The 13,718-nt window shown below is 39.0% G+C and overlaps 1 protein-coding gene across 1 annotated transcript in view; it reads right to left on the bottom strand.

The window, feature by feature from the left end:
- The window catches only part of cdh13 (cadherin 13, H-cadherin (heart)), a 1,220,695-nt gene that overhangs the window by 58,609 nt on the left and 1,148,368 nt on the right, over positions 1-13,718 (bottom strand). The window contains exon 11 of the mRNA XM_072279867.1: positions 150-292. Within this exon, the coding sequence (XP_072135968.1) occupies positions 150-292 (143 nt within the window). The remainder of the gene's footprint in view (positions 1-149; positions 293-13,718) is intronic.

Below are 13,718 nucleotides of genomic sequence, written 5' to 3'. Positions count from 1 at the left end.
CAAACATCAGTAGACTGATGGAACATAAATTAAATAGAATTTTTTCTGTGCATGTTTATTCAATGGTTTGTCATCTATATTACAATAAAAATTGGCACTGAACCATCTTATAACATGAATATTCAAAAAAAGAAATGACGTATACATACCATTGTCAGTAGCAAGAAATAAGGCTGTGTATTGACCGTCATGTGCAAAGGGAGATTCCCGATCCAGGGCTGCTTTAGTTGTTACGGTACCATTGGTAGGATTGATGGTCAGCCAGCCAGCAGGATCCTGAAACTGTGCAAACCTGCAGTAGGCAATTTCAGTGTTAGTGTCTTTCAGATTCACTTTAAAAAAGCCAGGGATTACAGTAAATACATAAAACTATTTGATTTTCTCTCTGCAAGTCGCAAAGAGTCCTTTATCATTATTTTTTATATCTACTTATTTTTGTCCCTTTGAAGGATAGGATTATCTAAACTATGGAATTCATATTTAATTATTCCTGCAATCTGTTCAGCTATTTCCGGCACCCAAAACAATTTTATATTTGAAATTTGAATTTCACAAAACCAAATGAATAAAACCAAGTCCAGTTAACTGTAATACACTTCTACTGATGTCCAGAAAATTCATCCTACTGTAACTGAGATCTTACAACCATTGGAGTTAGGAACTGAAAAGTAACAATATTTAATTTACATTATAGCCATATTATTGGTTTCATAACCACAGGAGATATTGTAGTCGATTTCTGTCCAGGCATCATGAGGAGGATATTGGGGAGTATTCTGGTGTTATGTGAAAATAGCAGATATTAATGCAAGCAAGGACCAGTCTTCAGTTCTTATTGTAAATTGCAAGTCATAAATTGAAATTAAAAGCACAGGCTGGCTCACAGATGAAGAGATATCGTTTGCAAAATGGTGATCATGAGATGTTTGCATATGCATCAGGCAAACATTAAGACAATGGGGTTGTGTCAATTGGCCTGCATCAATCCAGGCAACATGAACTAAGTTATTTGCGTCATTGTGACTTGCGTTCAAGCCGGCAGACCAAACTGATGTTGTCACCTAACACATCAAACATTGACACAGATATAAGCAATCAATAGTTTTTGTGTACTCAGAGACAGCATTGACAACATTAATTTGGGGTGTCTGGGATTTCTGACCCCCCAGAAGCTTTTAGACTATTTGTGTTATTACTTTGTGACAAAGATGTTTGAAAATTCAGAGTTGGCTCTCGCTGTAGATACGTAATTCAAGGGAAGAACTGTCAACCCAAAATCTAGAAGGAAATGATGTCATTGTAACTATTGAAATTGTTTTCAATTGTCTACTTTTACCTTTGATCTTAAATGTGATGTACTTTTGAATTTGAGATCCTCTACCAAGAGTGTCTCCAGAAGAATGCCTGTTTGTTATGATGAATAAAGACTCTATATCACTAGCTTTAGAGTCTCTCTAGTAATTTTGATCACAGTCAGAGCACATATTGCAATCATTCGTAATCTTAAATGTGCCATTGGGCAATTCATTTTGAGTTCAGGTGTCTCACTCAGCAATGTACAACGTATCTAAGAGCAACTTCAAGAATTTCTCCTTTCAATTATAACAACCATTATCACCTTTGTTTGACTTTTGAAATTATGTATATGTTTTTCATACTATTTGAATAAAATAATCTATATCCTCTTTCAGCCTGTTGTCACTTATGTGCATTTAAATTATGGCCTGCAGAAAATCGGCCAGTAGTTATGGTCCTATTGTGTTCATAACTCTCATCAAATAATTTTGGATCAATATTTTGCTCATGATTATCAGAGTTCCATATACTGGACAATATATTCTGAACAGATGGAATGGCTTCCATTTCTGTAACAAAATTTTTAAAAATCGATTATTATTTTATTAGCTTTAGTCACATCAGAATTTTATAGATTCAGGTATTTCTTCAGACTTGAGTGAACAATATAAATTCTCATTACTCTGTAGTTCTGAGGAATTGATGCACATTCAAAGGTACAGTCTACCAGATGAGATGTTAAACTTGTGTTGTCTTCCTACTGATAATTAAGAAATCCGCTCATACTTTTAAAAAGGCACAGTGGTGTAGCTCGTAGAGCTGTTACATTGTAGTGCCAAAGACCTGGTTTAATCCTAACCCTGAGTTTGTAGGTTCACTCTGTGAATCTGTGGGTTTCGTCTGGGTACTCTGACTTCCTCCCACATCACAAAGATGGTAGGTTAATTCATCACTGTAGGTTGTCCCTAGTGTGTTTAGTAGAATCTGGGTGGAAGAATACAGAGAGAAGAAAATTAGGTTCAATGTGGGTTTAGTGTAAATGGATGGTCGATCGTCAGTGGGCCTCTGTAGGCCTGTTTCTCTGCTGCCTATGTGGCTCTTTATGAACATAAAGAAGGGCAGGAGGATTCTCTCTAATGTACTGGCCATTTTATGATGTTCTATCATACACAGGTAATCTCTTGCTTCTTCTGGGAGCTTGCTATATGCATACTTCAGTCCTGTTTTCAATGTGACAACAGTGACTATATTTCAAATGTATTTAATTACTTGCACAGCCTTTGGGACATCCTGCAGTCAATACAAGTGTGATTTAAGGCTTCCTTTCTGACCATTGTACATAAGGGACTAACAAACATATTAAGTGAGCCAACTAATTTAAATATTCAATAGACCTAGAATAAGCATGGGAGTTGCAGCCAATTCTACACCAAAAGAAATATACTTCCAGGTGACTGTGCAGTGAAACGTGACAAACATTTAAAATACTTAAATTTTAATACTATTTCTAATTGATTATCGGCATGCTAGATTTAATATGAAGATTAATAAAGCAATTGGATGTATAAATTGGTCTGGGTATGTTTTTAATAGACTTAAAGTAAAATAAGCAAAATTTATTCCCGTTGCTGGTTTGATGTTACTTTCTCCAGACTAGTTCATTTTGCGGTAGGCAGTGTATTACTGGAAGGTTAGCACGTGGAGTCCCAGTCAAGCTGTGCTTGATATATTATAGCTGTCACTGGTGTGATGTAAGACTCCTGTGCGTGCCTTAAAGCTACATGCATCATGTGACTAAAAGCCCATAATGGGCCAAAAGCCTTTAGGCACTTCTCCTTCCACACAAAAAAAATTAATATTTTACCAATCTGTATGATGAAGAACCTAACTGAAAAATACCAAATCTGCTGCACTAGTAACAGGAAACATCATTTTTGTTATTTTACAATGTCAAACTTTGAAAGCTTAATGTGTGATAAAACAGTGAAAGTTATAACTCTTCATATCTATTATTGATAAAGGTACAGTAGGAAATAGACTGCAATAAGTTGCTTCAGAATGTACATTTTTAACTTTATTTTGATGTTCATGTGGTTAAAGGATGACAATGCTCGAGAATGAAACATTGCTTTTCTTTCTGGGCAGCTTGCAAGTGTATAAATTATCTTCAGTTCAACACTGTCCATTTCCTCATCTTCCAGACACACCAAATCCATTTTATCACTCAGAGAATGGGTGACAGTGCTCGTTACAACTACTGCTGTCTGTACAGATACAATGACACTTGATTTCTCTTCATGTTTTCTCATTCATTCTGTACATGACCATACCCACCATATTTCAAGTGATAGCTTAAAAACATGCTCACTACATGTTATTTTCTTTTACCACAGTCAATCTATCATAATAATTCCCATTTTCTACCAGCTCAAAGGACTTCTAACGGCCTTTGTTAAAATGATTTTCAGCAAGTTTACTGAATGCCAGCTCAAAACGTTTTTAGATACTGAACAAAAAGGGGTCTAATTTTTACATTCATAACATGCTCTATTTTGTATATGAATAAAACAGTTTTAATAATATTCAGAGAGAAGGTTGTTACATTATTTAATTTCTCTTTTGCAATTGTAACTTTTTAAACCACCTGAAGACAAGTATATATTAAAATGTGCTTGCAAACCACGTAATCCAGTCTATAAGCTTCTGGGTGAAGAATGTATGCACACACCAAAAGGACCTAAAATGCAAGACCTACCAAAGGAAGTCTCTTATAAACCTGCAAGAAAATGGAAGCCAATGTGATATTCTACGTAAATGATGATGCAAAGTGATTAATGGCCTAGTCAAGCCTGCGTCAGTGAACCTAGCCAGGTACAGGATAGCCAACAGGGGGGAGGTCCAGAGTGTCCCAACGATCACAAGGACCCTGGGACAGGTCGACTTGTGGTTTGGTGTTGAAATTATATGCTGCTTTAGAAATTGTGCAGCTTCCATCATTTCAACGAGAAAATTCACTAGATCTGTCTTGACTTGACGTTATTTTCAAACTTTTCACAAGACAAAGCTTTTTGATAATCTTAGACAACACACATAAGAGTTGCTGGTGAACGCAGCAGGCCAGGCAGCATCTCCAGGAAGAGGTACAGTCGACGTTTCGGGCCGAGACCATTCGTCAGGACTAACTGAAAGAAGAACTAGTAAGAGATTTGAAAGTGGAGGGGGAGGGGGAGATCCAAAATGATAGGAGAAGATAGGAGGGGGAGGGATGGAGCCAAGAGCTGGACAGTTGATTGGCAACAGGGATATGAGAGAATCATGGGACAGGAGGCCTAGGGAGAAAGAAAGAGGGAAGGGGGAAGCCCAGAGGATGGGCAAGGGGTATAATGAGGGGGACAGAGGGAGAAAAAGGAGAGAGAGAAAAAGAATGTGTGTATATAAATAAATAAATAACGGATGGGGTACGAGGGGGAGCTGAGGCATTAGCGGAAGTTTGAGAATTAATGTTCATGCCATCAAGTTGGAGGCTACCCAGACGGAATATAAGGTGTTGTTCCTCCAACCTGAGTGTGGCTTCATCTTTACAGTAGGGGAGGCCGTGGATAGACATATCAGAGTGGGAATGGGACGTGGAATTAAAGTGTGTGGCCACTGGGAGATCCTGCTTTCTCTGGCGGACAGGGCGTAGGTGTTCAGCGAAACGATCTCCCAGTCTGTGTCGAGTCTCGCCAATATATAGAAGGCCACATCGGGAGCACCGGACGCAGTATATCAACCCAGCTGACCCACAGGTGAAGTGTCGCCTCACCTGGAAGGACTGTCTGGGGCCCTGAATGGTACTGAGGGAGGAAGTGTAAGGGCATGTGTAGCATTTGTTCCGCTTACAAGGATAAGTGCCAGGAAGGAGATCGGTTGGGAGGGATGGGGGGGGACGAATGGACAAGGGAGTCGTGTAGGGAGCGATCCCTGTGGAAAGCCGGGGGGGAGGTGGTGGAGGAGGGAAAGATCTGCTTAGTGGTGGGATCCTGTTGGAGGTGGTGGAAGTTATGGAGTATTTAAAAGTTATTGGGCCTGTTCAGGCTTCTAGACAACTTTAACTTTATAGAAGTCCACACCTACATTGCTCCTGAAAATATCTTAAGTGAACTTATTTCTTTGGATTCATACTATCAGTGAAGCCACTGCACAATAATTTACAGAAAATCACAATTAAAATATTAAAAAAATACAGGGGCAGTAGTTTTGGAAACAACAGTATAGATTTACATAATGGAAATATAAGTGAAAGAAAACAACAAACTTAGGAAGGAATATTGCTTAGAAATCAGATTTTGACATTTGATTTCTAGGCAAAAGCTCCATTTCATGTTAAAATCCCATCAACTGAGAAATTAGGGTAAACACATCTTGTTACAATTCAATAATTTTTGTGCCTTAATGGCACTTTATGTAGCACTAACATACATTAAAAACCAATGGAATGATTATCTCGAGATTAGGACATCATTGCTTTAAGGAATTGTTATTATGCTTCACTCCTTTAAGACCCCCTTCAGCATGTAGCACACCAAGCTTGCCTTGAGGCCCTGGTTATTCCAAATTTCCCACAATCAGTAATGTTACTGGGCTGTTATGATTTCAAGTGCTGACAACAAAAAAAAAGAAAAAGATTAGAAGGAATGATTTTCTTTTTACACAAAATTGATATCCCTGTGGAGATATTTTAAATTACACAGGTATGCTTGAAGTACTGCTTAATGAACTGTGAGGTAATTATGAAGGCAGCGAATTTGATCCATTTTCTTTTGGTTAGTAATTAATGGGCAGTAGACATGTTCACAGCATCGTCAATGTGCAGAATGTGAGGGTAAACAACAAAGAATTTTAACAAGAATTTTTCATGCCAGTTTCCCTGAGGATGAGGTTTTAACATGAAAGTTAATGCTTCAAAATTCAAATGTGATAAAATGATACCATATTGAGGTCGAACCTGAAGAACAGTAGGACCACGAGGGGGAGGAGCAAGGTGGCAGCTACCACCGTATGTTCTTGCTCTGTATCCATAGCCTCAGCTATGTACCTCTCTATAAAGTACCCTGCTTGTGAGGGTTTCCACTTTGCAGGTGTGAAAACTAGTGCGCAGATCAGATCCAACTGATGTGGGGTTTCACCCTGAAATGTTGACAGTTTCTTTTCTCTCCATGGATGCTGCTCATCCTGCTGGATTCCACCAGCAGCTTGCTGATCCAGATTCCAGCACCTGCTGATTTATGTCTTCCCTTCATACATCTTCTGCGAAGTTACATAGAGCTTTGACCAATGGCCAATCTGGACATTGGAAGTTTGGAGAGGAGGGGACTTCAATCAGGTCCACTGCCCAAGGATAAAAGGCAGGAGCGGTTCGTGGCAGCATAATAGAGCTTTGAGCAGTGGTCAATCGGCATTTGGGATTAATTAGTATGAGCAGATTAAAGAAAGGCAGTGGCAAGTGCAGCAGCCGTTATCTGAGTGGACTTTGTCAGAATGGTGATCTTAAGGTCTTAGCTATTCAAGGCTTCTGCAAAGAGAGGTTTCACTCAGAGAAATCAAAAGAAAGAAAAGTTCAAGCTTTTTTTCTTCTCTTCCTTATATCTGCTCAGCTCAATAGAGATGACAGGCAGGATAGTGCAATGCTCCTCTTGCAGGATGTGGAAAGGCAGGGAGACCTCCAGTGTCACTGACCACTACAACTGCAAGAAATGTATCCAGCTGCAGCTTCTAACAAACTACATTAATGAGTTGGAACTGGAACTGGATAAACTCCAGATCCTTCGAGTCACTTAAGGGGGTGGATGGGCCATATAGAGAGGTAGTTACACCGAAAGTGCAGGACACAGACATCTGGGGGAATGTCAGGAAGGGGAATGGGGTTAAGGAGCCAGTGCAGTGTACCCCTGTGGCCATCCCCCTCAACAACAGGTATCACTTTGGATACTGTTGGAGGGAGGACCTAACAGTGGAAGTTCACAGTGGTTGAGTCTCTGGCACTGAGTCTGCCTCTATAACTCGAAGGGAAGAAGAGAGAAGAGGCATGCTGTGGTGATAGGGGATTCGTTAGTTAGGGGAACAGATAGGAGATTGTTGCCTCCCAGATGCCAGGGTCTGGGATGTCTCAGATCGAGTCCTCAGCATTCTGAAGTGGGAGAGTGAATGAACAGAAGTCATGATCTATGCAGGTACTAATGATATGGGTAGGACGAGTGACAAGGTTCTGCATAGGGAGTTCAGGGAGTAGGTGCTAAGTTAAAGGGCAGGACCTCCAGGGTTGTGATCACAGGATTGCTACCCCTTCCACATGCTAGTGAGGCTAAAACTAGGAATATTTAATACATAGCCAAAGAGTTGGTGTAAGAGGGAAGGTAGAAGATTTTTGGATCATTGGTCTCTCTTCCAGAGAATGTGGGAGAAGGTACAGTTTGCACCTGATTTTACGGAGGGTGGAGCTTAGGATGATAGCGCCTAACCGCAACTCCTTTGCTTGCATTTTCGGAAACGGTTCTATTTCTATCTTTGATATCTCTTTTTTCCCTTTTCAGTGTTCTTTTGAAGACTCTGACCTGGAGCTACACACTGACTTTGATTCTTTGCGGGAATGGGGCCCGCTCTCAGGGCCTCACGACCGGCCATCTTTCAATATACCAAGGACGTGGCCTAGAAGACTAGCGTGCCTTCAGGGTGCCGGATTTTTGTGGCTCTGGAGGCAGGTGGATTCGAGGTTGGTGCCACCACAGAAAACTAGTGTGTCATGGGAGTACACGGAAGATCGAAAGCAGTGAGCTGGCTGCTGGCTGTGTGCCCAGAGATCCGAAATCCTTGAGCACAGAGCTCAGAAAAAGTGAGGCAACAGACTTTTAATACCGTAAAGCAGCGAGTTGTTTTATTATGTCTCCCTTCTCGGTGTGAAACGGGGACATCTCCTCATTAGGGGGAGAGAGAGAAAGCCTGTGGAACTTTGCTGCACACTTGAGTACTTGGTGGAGGGTGCAGATGCTTTTTTGCTGGTGGGGGGGGGATCATTTTGCTGCTACTTATGGGGTTGTCCCCACCTGGCACTCAGCTCTCACCTGTGGCTCCCCGTGGCTGTTTGCATGCGCCAGTGGCCACACTCTGGGCAACGGCTTTGACAAGCCAGCTAAACCAGGTGAGGGTAGCCGACGGGTCTCAAACCCTCGGTGAGATAGGGAGTTGTCTATCCCGGCATATGAAGACAGACTCCGGCGGATTGAGGGGACGAGACCAATGGAAGGTCCAACGATCAAGAAGGCCGTCTCTGCAAGCGCCGTGGAATGCGTAGAGCATGACAAGGCACAGAAGATCTCCTGGTCATCCACTGTGCCTAGTCCCATCCCCAGCCATCTTGACTCTAGTCTTTCTTTTTCAATGTTTTTATTAATTACTTGCATAGACGAATACAAAATACATTATGATATTATGGAAACAGAAACAAGATTGAATTGCTCCATAACTATGTAGAGTAAATTAACCATAATATTGAAAAGGTATATTTTATTCTAATCTAAAGTAAAATCAAAACCCCATAACAAAACAGAAAAAAGAGAGAAAAACAGAGTTAAAAGAAAAGAAAAAAAATCTGTCATATAGTCGTAAATTCAAACATATAATAGCCATCATTGCTGACCAAATCGAAAATTGTGAAAGTAGTTCCAAAAAGGTCCCCATAATGTGAAAAAATCTTGTCTAGGTATAGAAACAGAACACCTAATCTTCTCTAGATTTAAACATGACATAACATCAATCAACCAATGGGCATGAGTAGGTGGAGCAGCATCTTTCCATTTGAGCAACAAAACTCTTCAGGATAAAAGAGAAATAAAAGCCAAACTATGCAAATCATTCAGCTTAAGAGTAGAATCTTTTCCTCCAACAATTCCAAACAAGGCAGTCAGAAGGTGGTTTTAAAGTTTACTGTAAAAAGTTCGAGAAAGTTTGAAATACTTCTTTCCAAAATTTATTAAGCCACAGGCAGGACAAAAACATATGAATTAGAGCAGCCTCTTCGACATTACACCGATTACAGTATGGAGAAAAATCTGAGTAAAAACAAGAGAGCTTATCTTTAGTCATATAGGCTCTATGAACCACTTTAAATTGTAAAAGAGAGTGACGTGCACATGATGAAGAGGTGTGAACAAGTTTAAAATTTTCATTCCAAGTATCCTCATCAATTGAAACCTGTAGGTCATGTTCCCAGAAGTTTTTAATTTTGTCTAACGGAATGTTTCTTAATGCCAACAACATACTATAAGTATTAGAAATATTTCTATTATGAAAAGGTTTCAAAGTAAAAATTGTATCAATTAAGTTCTTATCTGGACATTTAGGGAATGTATAAAGTTAAGAATGCAAGAAGTCTCTAATTTGTAAATATATAAAAGAGTGAGCTTTACGAAGATTATACATAATAGATAGTTGATCAAATGAGGAAAGACTATCTCCACAAACAGATCCTGAAAACATTTAATACCTAGTCTATTCCACTGTTTAAAAACTATATCAGTAAAAGAAGGTTTAAAAAAATAATTAGAAGAAATGGGACTAGAGAGTGAAAATCCAAATAACCCAAAGAATTTTATAAATTGTAACCAAATCCTTAAAGAATGTTTAACTACAAAATTATCAGTTAAATTACTTAAGGATAGAGGAATTGAACAACCAAGAAGAGAAATAATAGAAAATTTATTAACAGAATTAACTTCTGAAGAAACCCAAACCGCACAGTCTTCATGATTAATGTAGTATAACCAAAACGTAAGGTAGCGTATGTTGACTGCCCAGTAGTAAAACCTAAAATTGAGTAGGGCTTATCCCCCATTTTGTTTAGCTTTCTGAAGGTGAACTTTGTTTAATCAGGGGGTTTTATTCTTCCATAATTAAGAAGATATAATCGAATCTAAAGAGTCAAAAAAGGATTTGGGAATAAAGACAGGTAGGGCTTGAAATAAGTATAAAAATTTAGACAAAATATTCATGTTAATAGAATTAATACATCCAATCAGCGATAAATAAAGGGGAGACCAATTTGATAGTACTTTCTTAACATATTCCAAAAAAGTGATAAAGTTTTCTTTAAAAAGAAATTCATAATTCTTAGTAATTGTTATATCCAAATACGTAAATTGATTTCTTACAATTTTAAAAGGAAGGTCAGATAACAAATGATTCAAAGGAAAAAGTTCACTCTTTTGAAAATTAAGTTTATATCCTGAGAACTGACTAAATTCAGAAAGTAGAGAGTATTGAAGGTAGAGAGGACTCCACATTAGAAATGTCGAGCAAAAGGTCATCAGCATAGAGCGACACCTTATGAGTGATACCCCTCCTTAAAATACCTGAGATGTCAACAGATTCATGAAACGCGATGGCTAAAGGCTCTAGAGCCAAATCAAATAGCAAAGGACTCAAAGGACATCCTTGTCTGGTTCCATGTTGGAGATTAAATGGTTTAGAACTCTGAGAGTTACTAAGAACCTGTGCAGTGGGAGATGAGTAAAGTAATTTAATACATTGAATAAAATTGGAGCCAAATTTAAATTTCTCTAATATTTTAAATAAATAATTCCATTCAACCCAGTCAAAGGCTTTCTCAGCACCCGAAGAAATCACGCATTCCAAAGTTTCTTTAGCGGGAGAATAAATAACATTCAGTAAATGACAAATGTTAAAATGAGAATAACGATTTTTAATAAATACGGTCTGGTAATAAAAGGCAGAATGTTTTCCATCCTATTAGCCAAAAGTTTAGATAAAATTTTAGCGTCAACATTAGGTAAAGAAATAGGTCTGTAGGAAGAGCAATCAGTTGAATCTTTATTCTTTTTGAGAATAAGTGAAATAGAGGCATCATAAAAAGATTGTGGCAACCTACCTAATTTAAAAGAGTCAGAAAGAATAGAAAGTAAGTGAGGAATAAGCAAAAGAGCAAAAGCTTTGTAGAACTCTCCAGAAAATCTGTCAGGATCGGGAGCCTTCCCCGAACTCAGAGAATGGACAACCCTGGCAATTTCCTCAGAAGAAAAAGGTAAGGCTAAAAAGACCCTGACGGGAGGTGTATACAGATCTCCAAACAGGGTGTGGCCTTCAAATTACAATGACAGATAGAAAATGCATGCCAAAAGGCCAATGTTACAATAGTCATGGGGGACTTCAACATACAGGGAAGTTGGGAAAGTCAGATTGGTGCTGATTACAAGAGGAGGAATTTCTACAGTGCCTACGAGATTGCTTTATAGAGCAGCTCGTGGTTGAGCCCACAAGAGGATCAGTTATTCTGGATTGGGTGTGATGCAATGAAGATTAGAGAGCTTAAGGTAAAAGAGCCCTTAGGGGAAATTGATCATAATATGATCAAATTCACCCTGAAATTTGAGAAGGAGAAGATAAAGTCAGATGTATCGGTATTACAGTGGAGTAAAGGGAAGGCACTGAATTTGCACATCCTAAAGAGGAAGAAATATTCTAAAGGAAAGATGACACAACCATGGCGAACAAGAGAAGTCAAAGGCAACATAAAAGCCAAAGAGAGGACATATAATAGATCAAAGATTAGTGGGAAGATAGAGGATTGGGAAGCTTTTAAAAATCAACAGACGGCAACTAAAAAAGTTATTAAGAAGTTAAAGATGGAATACGAAAGTAAGCTAGCCAATAATATTAAAGAGCATATCAAAACATTCTTCAGATACAGAAAGTGTAAAGGAGAGGTGAGAGAGGATGTCAGGTCACTGGAAAACAATGCTAGAGAAGTTGTAATGGGAGACAACGAAATAGCGGATGAGCTGAATAAGTATCTTGCATCAGTCTTCACCGTGAAAGACACTAGCAGTATAGTGAAAGTACCAGGTGTCAGGGGGCATGAAGTGTGCGAAGTTACCATAATTAGAGAGAAGGCTTTTGGGAAACTGAAAGGTCTGATGGCAGATAAGTCTCCTGGACCAGATGGTATACACCCCAGAGTTTGGAAAGAGGTGGCTGAAAAGATTGTGGAAGCATTAGTAATGATGTTTCAAGAATCACTTGATTCTGGAATGAATCCAGATGGCCGGAAAATTGCAAATATCACTTGACTCTTCAAGAAGGGAGAAAGGCAGAGGAAAGGAAGTTATAAGCCAGTTTGTCTGACCGTAGTGATTGGGAAGATATTGCAGTCAATTATTAAAGATGAGGTTTTAGGGTACTTGGAAGCACATGATAAAGTAGGCCACAGTCAGCATGGTTTTCTCAAGGGAAAATCTTGCCTGACAAATATTTTGGAATTCTTTGAAAAAATAACAAGCAGTATAGACAAAGTTGAATGAGTTGATGTTGTGTACTTGGATTTTCAGAAAGCCTTTGACAAGGTGCTACAAACAAGGCTGCTTAACAGCTACAAGCCCATGGTATTACAGGAAAAATTCTAGCATGGATAAAACTGTGGCTGATCGGCAGGAGGCAAAGAGTAGGGATAAAGGGAGCCTTTTCTGACTGTCTTACAGAGACTAGTGGTGTTCTGCAGAGGTCTGTGTTGGGACCAATTTTTATGTTATATGTCAATGATTTGGATGATGAAGTTGATGGCTTCGTTGCAAAGTTTGCAGACGATATGAAGATAGGTGGAGGGGCAGGTACTTTTGAGGAGATAGAGAGGCTACAGAAGGACTCAGACAGATTTGGAGAATGGGCAAAGAAATAGCAGATGGAGTACAATGTCTGGAAGTGTATGGTCATGCCTTTGTTAAAAGAAATGAAAGGATTGACTATTTTCTAAATAGAGAGAAAATACAAAAGAAATTAGACTCAAATGGACTTTGGAGAGCTTAATTTGCAGGTTGAGTTTTGTGGTGAGGAAGGTAAGTGCAATTTTAGTATTCATTTCAAGAAGAGTAGAATATGAAAGCAAGGATATAATGTTGAAACTCCATAAAGCACTGGTGATGCCTCACTCGGAGTACTGTGAGCAGATTTGGGTACCTTATTTTCAAAAGGCTTGTATTCACTGGAATTCAGAGTAAAGAGGGGTGACCTAATTGAAATCTATCAAATGGTGAAAGACCTTGGTAGAGTGGGTGTGGAGAGGATATTTCCTATGGTGGGAAAGATTAAGACCAGAGTTCACAATCTTAGAGTAGAGGGGCGTCCTTTTAGAATAGAGATGAGGAGGAATTTCTTTAGCTAGAGGGTTATAAATCTGTGCAATTTTTTGCCATAGGCAGCCGTAAAAAAACAAGTCTTGATCTATATGGAAGGCAGAGGTTGGTAGAATCTTGATTGGTCAGGGTACTGGGAGAAAGCATGAGAGGAAAATTTGATCAACCATGATGAAATGGTGAAAAGACTCGATGGGCTAAATGGCTTAAATCTGTCCCTATATCTTATGGTCTTTTAAGCTT

The sequence above is a fragment of the Mobula birostris genome, chromosome 15 (assembly GCF_030028105.1).
Source record: "Mobula birostris isolate sMobBir1 chromosome 15, sMobBir1.hap1, whole genome shotgun sequence".
Lineage (NCBI taxonomy): Eukaryota > Metazoa > Chordata > Chondrichthyes > Myliobatiformes > Myliobatidae > Mobula > Mobula birostris.
The sequence above is the reverse complement of the archived record's forward strand: the minus strand, read 5'-3'. Positions and strand labels throughout refer to the sequence as shown.